Genomic DNA, 6,838 nt, shown 5'->3' on the forward strand with positions numbered 1-6,838 from the left:
CATATTTCATATTTTTCAAACTTTTAATGTACCTATTTTACATTGCATTTAATGCAATTAATCATATTGGTATGTAGCCACAGGAAAACATAGGAATGTTATTTTTCTGTGTGCAATGAAGAACCTAGTGGTTACAGTATAATGTTGCATACATCTATTTCAGTTACTCAAAGCATACAAATCACATGAGAGCAGCCAGACATTAAAGTATTGATGATAATTAACATGGTGTATTTAGGGTTGCCATCTGGCTGGTATTTCACTGGCCTAGAGGGTAAAATACCATCCATGGTATTACAAATTTACAATTAGTGTACTTGCCAATACATTTTTCATAACTAGTCCTTCACCCCAATATGGCTTCAATCCACCTCCAAGCTCCCCTTCTCCGTGCTCAATTAATGAATATGCCATTATGTTGCTTGCTAATAAAAATAGAAATATGCAATGGTCCCGAGTTATACACATTTTTGTACATTCAATTTTTTTTTAATTCTTTTTTTCAGAGTTCTTTAATGAGCTTGATGCACTAATGGGAGGGATCACGCTGCACAGTTCGATGGAGCACTTGGTACAGTACACACGTCAAGGACTTCACTGGGTACGGCAAAGTGCACACATGCTTTAGCCTATCTTAAGACCTAAGAACTGTGGCATCATTTTCTACTGGACTTTTCTCTTTCAAGGCCCTGTGCTGTGCAAGAGCAAAGTCAAAATATTTTTTTTTAAAAAAGAATGGTGATTCTTTCCTCAGCATTGGACAGTACTACTCATATTTACATTTTGCTTTTATTATCTTGCTGGGATAGATTGTAGAAAGGTCTCTTTTGGCACTGGATTAGAGAAATCAGTTGCAAGATGATATATTTTTCATTAAGGGCAGAATGTGATTATTGTGTGTTCCTGTCAAGGAACTGGTGATAATGCAAGAAGCAATCACAACATAAATTCACCTTAGGTCTACATTGTTGTTTATAATAGAACAGCACAGTTTGGTGAGCCAGCAAAATTCAGATATTCAGCTACCATGCAGTCATGTATGGTGCCTGCCACACCAATGCCCTCTGTTATATATACTGTAGACACATGCTGAGTCTGCCTTTGGGAATATCCGGCTGTGTATGTGAAAAGCACCCTTATTCTGTGTCTTGTGCAGAATCAAAAATTCTGTAATTCCTGAGAAGGCTGCACACGAAAACTATTCTATTCAGAATTCATCGAATTTGATGCAGTTCAGGCCTTTTGGCAACGGTACAACTAATCTGGTTATATTTGCATTGGATGCAGTTGGATCTGAATGTCCAGACTACATAGTGCTTGTTGCGCTGCAACTAGATACTCTTTCTGCCTATGCAAACCATTTACTAAAACTCAACCAAAGTTACAGTATACTGCATGTTTGGTGTGAAAACTAATGCCTTGTTGCATAGTCAGAAAATGTAACTGAAAGCAATTTGTCAATATCTTCCATCCAGTCAAGGCCCCCATATCAGTTTGCAGCTAGAATCAGGTCAAATTCTGAGTGTCCATTTTGCCAGGAAGCAGAATAATTGCCAACGTTTTTATAACATGTGAAAAATCAGGGACGCTTCTCTGTAGTCACATTGCATTCATTGCATCCCAGACACATGCATAGCAAGTGTTCATGATTTTTCAAGTCATCTTGGTAATCTTTATCCAAAGCAACATAAGCAGTTTTGTGCATACTGGAGTTTTTTAATAGCTATGTGTATTGTTGTTTTCCCATGTACTTGTAATAGTACATTGTACATTCTCTTGTACATTCTCTTGTAATAGTGCACTACAGGGAAATGTAGCCATCATTTCTGACATAAATCCCCACAGTGAATAAGCCCTAGTAATAACTCTTCTAAAGCAATGTGATGATTTTACAGAGGATGGCATAATAATAAAGATGGCACTTTGTGTCCCTATGAATAAAATCAGTTTTTTCTTATTCTATTTTGCTGAATGATGTAATATATCTATAAGGGTTACCTTGGTTTCTGATTACCCATCCTACAAACAAAGGCCATGCTGGAAAGCAGATGAAGAACCAAAAGTCCCTGATGAACAGCCTCATTTAAAGAAAACAATTTGCATATGCCACCATACCTATATCTATTATAGGTAAATCTAAATACAACTGGACTTGCTGTGTAATCAATGAAGACGTTTCACTATTCATCCGAGCAGCTTCTTCAGTTCAACTGACTGGTGTGGGAAGTTCTCGGCATATAAACTCTTCCACTAATCCAATCACAATGGCACATTGTAACTCTTCAAAGAGGTGACATCTGAGGAAATTCACAGAGGTGTAGATTCTATGTAGTTACTGTGATAGGATTATCCAATGTGTCATGCAACTCCTAGAAAGAGGTGTTACTTGTGAGAGTTGCATGAATGGATGTGTGAAGTGTTCTGAATCCGCCGGGGTACAGACGTTAGAACAGCATTGTATGTAGCAGACAAGTGGTGTCGAAGCCCCCGCCTCTGTTCAGAGATGGTCTCTCCACCTTGACATGAATCGCCTCTTTCACGCCTCGTTCAAACCAGCGGTCTTCTTTATTCAAGATTTGGACCTTGCTGTCTTCAAAGGAGTGTCCCTTGTCTTTTAGGTGTAGAAAGACAGCTGAGTTTTGCCCTGTAGAGTTCGCCTTCCTATGCTGAGCCATTCGCTTGGTGAGCAGTTGTTTTGTCTCCCCAGTGTATAGATCTGTGCACTCCTCGCTACACTGGACTCCGTATACCACATTGCTTTGTTTTTCTTTAGGGGTTGAATCCTTTGGGTGTACCAGTTTTTGTCTCAGTGTGTTGCTAGGTTTGAAAAACACACGGACATGGTGTTTGTTGAAAATCCTCCTGAGTTTCTCTGACACTCCAGCTACATATGGGATGACTATGTTTCGCATACAATGTGTATCCGGGCGGTTATTTCTATTTGGTGTTCCTGTTGGGTTTGGTTGCTGTTGCTTTGACAGAGGCGATTCATGTCAAGGTGGAGAAACCATCCCTGAACAGAGGCGGGGGTCTAGTGAGTAGTGAAACGTCTTCATTGATTACTCAGCAAGTCCAGTTGTTTTTAGATTTACCTATCATCATCATTTATTTATATAGCGCTGTCAAGATACGCAGTGCTTTACCTATACTAGATATACCATGACCTGGATGAATGAAAATCTTCATAGTCACCATACTGTACCTATAGTGTACATTAAGAATTTTTAAGGATGGAAAATAACTAGATTTTAAAAATCTTAAAAATGTAAAATCTATCTACTGGCAGGAAAATGGCACAGTAGTAATGTACATGTTCAAAATCGGAATCACTTTGGGTTCGAAATGGCAGACGTCTTCAGATACATAAATTTACATGTAATCCTCGTTCTCATGAGACTAATAATCCTAATTGGATAACTACTAGTTATATCATATGTACAAAAGCAATACAGATCGACTTCACCATCAGGCTAATAATTTCATTGTAAATTGAATTGTGGAGTGAATGGATACAACATTTTAAACAGGACATCTTTTGCATTCAGATTGGCCAGATGTTCCAATGGGGAACATCCACATTCCTCTGCCAGAGGACCTGTTACTGCTACTGCCTGTAGCTATCTCTGTATCTTAGACTTGAATATTCTTAACTATACAATCACATAGACTCACATCTTCCATATTATGGAACAATGCATAATAAATCACGCTGCAAGTTTGAAGGGGGGGGGTGGATTCTTCTCTGTGTTAATTGCAGGGTCTGCTTCCTTGGTAGTTACAACACTGAGTATTTCATGCATTTACATGCATTTTGCTTGGTAGGGTATGGGACCTGTTATCCAGAATGCTCAGTACCAGGAGTTTTACAGACAACCGATCTTTCCATAATTTGGATCTACATACCTTAAAGGGCATATAAAGCCAAAAAAAAATCAAATTTTTACTTTCTTTAATGAAAAAGAAAACCTATCTTCAATATACTTTAATTAAAAAATGTGTACTGTTTTTATAAGAAACCTGACCGTATGCAGTGAAATTCTCCCTTCACTCTTTACTGCTGTGGATAGGAATTATCAGACAGTCCCTAACTATCCAAGTTTCCTCTGTGGCAACTTCGGGCGACTTCGGAAAACGAAGTGATCCGAGTGCCATCCGGCCGGTGATTTACATTGTAGCCGGTGGGAAGATAGTTCAGGGAGATTAGTCAAAGTCAAAGTAAACTTTATTGTCATCTCAGCAGTATACGAATACACAGTGAGACGAGACAACGTGGCTCCAGCTAGTACATATCACAAAAAGGCACTTAAAATACACAATAAATACAGTATGTAAACATGAAATGTGCAATATGTTGGCAGAAATTGGATATATACATGGGTAAACCTTTAGAATTGTGCAACTAAATTAACAGTTCACAAAGTCGCCCGAAGAAGAAGCAATTTGTTGCTGGGCGGCTAATCTCCCGAAATAGCAGCATTGGTCTCTGCCCTTACAGTTTCCAACTCCAGCTGCAGGGACAAAGATCATGGAGCCAAGTTTAAACAGATAAACTGGGATTCTATTTGGAGGATTATTTTGCTGCAGTCACTGGTTCTGCAGAGTTGGAGAAAGTTCGTATTAAACAATACAAAAAACAATACAATACAAAAAGTATAAACTCCATATTAGATTACATTACAACACAGGACCCAGTGCAGTCTGCATATTCTGATTATTAATCAGTCTTGCTGTATCAGCTTCTGGCAGATATTATTTGTGCTGTTTTGATAATTTATGACAATCCCTAAGCAGCCCAGACCACACTGACTATGTGCACAGTCTTGGTCTTGCAAAGATGTTTTACAAAGTTACAAGATGGTGACCCCCTGTAGCCAACTTTGAAAGCATAAATCATTTGTTTGATTAGGCTTGTGGTGCAGCAAGTTCATGTTTATGTTTGTATACAAAATACAGCATTTCTAGCCTTATTCTATTTTAGACTTTACTTCCCCTTTAAGTCTACTAGAAAATCATGTAAACATTAAATAAGCCCAATAGTCTGATTCGTCTTCCAATAAGGATTAATTATATCTTAGTTTGGATCAAGTACAAGGCACTGTTTTATTATTGCAGAGAAAAAGGAAATCATTTTTAAAAACTTATTTGGATAAAATGGATTCTATGGAAGACAGCCTTTCCATAATTCGGAGCTTTCTGGATAACAGGTTTCCAGATAATGGATCCCATACCTGTAGTTGTATTTCAGCAAAATCTGAAGGGCTGCAGGGAGTTTCCAGAGCAATATATGCATCCTCTTTCACTTTCCATGGAATAGCTAACCATTTCTAACCATTATACTGAATCCAGGCAGTTCTGTTATTCCTTTTATCAAACATTTAAGTGAAATCACAAAATGAAATGAAATAGACCTAAAAAGAATATATAGCAGCAGATAGGAAATTGCCTACATAAAACATAACTTAAGTATAAAACACACAGACAAGTATATTTTTGTATTTTAATTTGCATGACTTTATAATGTAAATATATCTTTCCTGAGATATATTGAAAACAATTTACTGTGCTTAAGATGCAAAGACTGACAGTTTAACCATGAAAAACATAATCATTTGATTTCTTGCTTTATAATTCCACACTTACTCTTGAAAATATTTTGTCCATTCCTCGCCGTTCTGGTTTTTATACAGATTAGTGTAGAAGATACATTTTCATTTCCTTCTAGTATTTGGTAAAACTATCATTGTATCCCTACTTGTAAAACTATAGCTGGCAATATATACAAGGGCCTCTCAGTCTGAGAAAATCAAATCGTTCAGCCTCTGAACAGAACTAAACGTACATGTTTCTAATCAGATTTAATTGTTTTTAGTCACACACATCAATCAGGATCTGGGTGTTTACCTTTAAGACTACAGTTTGATTTTTCTGTGATGAACAAATAGATGAATGGTACCCAGGCTGTCCTGGTTCTAGGGCAAAAATAGAAACCTAGCCTTTCAAAGTGGGTTCTTTTTTATACAATCATTGTTCAAAAGCTTTTTCATCCAACTATTGTGTTTGGTGGGGGGGGGGGTTACAATGATACATAGCAGTGCAGTTTATAGACTGAAAAACCTCAACAACTGAACCAAAAGCCGTATCACTAGTAAAGAACATTTAAATCTAAACAGTACCTAAAACGTCCATTAGGTGTCATAGCAGTGACAGTAATTCATAAGGAATTGCTTTCCCTGAATTTGTTGTTGTAGCGCTGAATCAAAATGTTGCAATGCATTTTGGGAACCCGATTACCATTATACATTTGTATTGTCTCTTTATAAGGAAATAACACCATCAGTTGCTAAATGTCACATGTTCTACTGCCTCTTACCGGTTACATTATTCTACAACTGAGAAATTGTAATCTATAAAAAAACATTTGAGTGTCAGCTAATCATTTGGAGCAACTGAGTTAAATCCAATTAATTTCACTTCCCAAACCATACGTAACCCAAAATGCTGTTCTGATGCAATCTATTTTATTTTACGTTTCTATGTTAGTAAGCGTATATTGCAAAAGTGCATGATAATAGCAAGTTTATTCTCATCTTTATATTGGTGTCTATATCCCCTTGAATTTTTCAGGGTTGACGTTTGCATCACATGGTTGTGTACAAATCCATGCAGCCCTGTAGTAGCAATATATCATAAACATCTGTAATAAAAGGCATTTTAAGCAGATATTATTTGCATAGTTGCATATACATCATTGCAGTCTACAGCACACTCCTAAATACATAAGTAATTAGCCATGCAGCTTGTGGTTTGTAAATATTTGATCTGCCAGACTTACATACAA

At 37.1% G+C, this 6,838-nt stretch overlaps 1 protein-coding gene across 1 annotated transcript in view; it reads left to right on the forward strand.

Moving 5' to 3' along the window:
• LOC108708421 (AF4/FMR2 family member 3) overlaps positions 1-1,962 on the forward strand; it is a 158,006-nt gene extending 156,044 nt beyond the window's left edge. Inside the window, exon 19 of the mRNA XM_018247096.2 lies at positions 507-1,962. Within this exon, the coding sequence (XP_018102585.1) occupies positions 507-628 (122 nt within the window). The 3' untranslated portion in view covers positions 629-1,962. The remainder of the gene's footprint in view (positions 1-506) is intronic.
• The last annotated feature ends 4,876 nt before the right edge of the window (positions 1,963-6,838 follow it).

The sequence above is a fragment of the Xenopus laevis genome, chromosome 2L (assembly GCF_017654675.1).
Source record: "Xenopus laevis strain J_2021 chromosome 2L, Xenopus_laevis_v10.1, whole genome shotgun sequence".
Lineage (NCBI taxonomy): Eukaryota > Metazoa > Chordata > Amphibia > Anura > Pipidae > Xenopus > Xenopus laevis.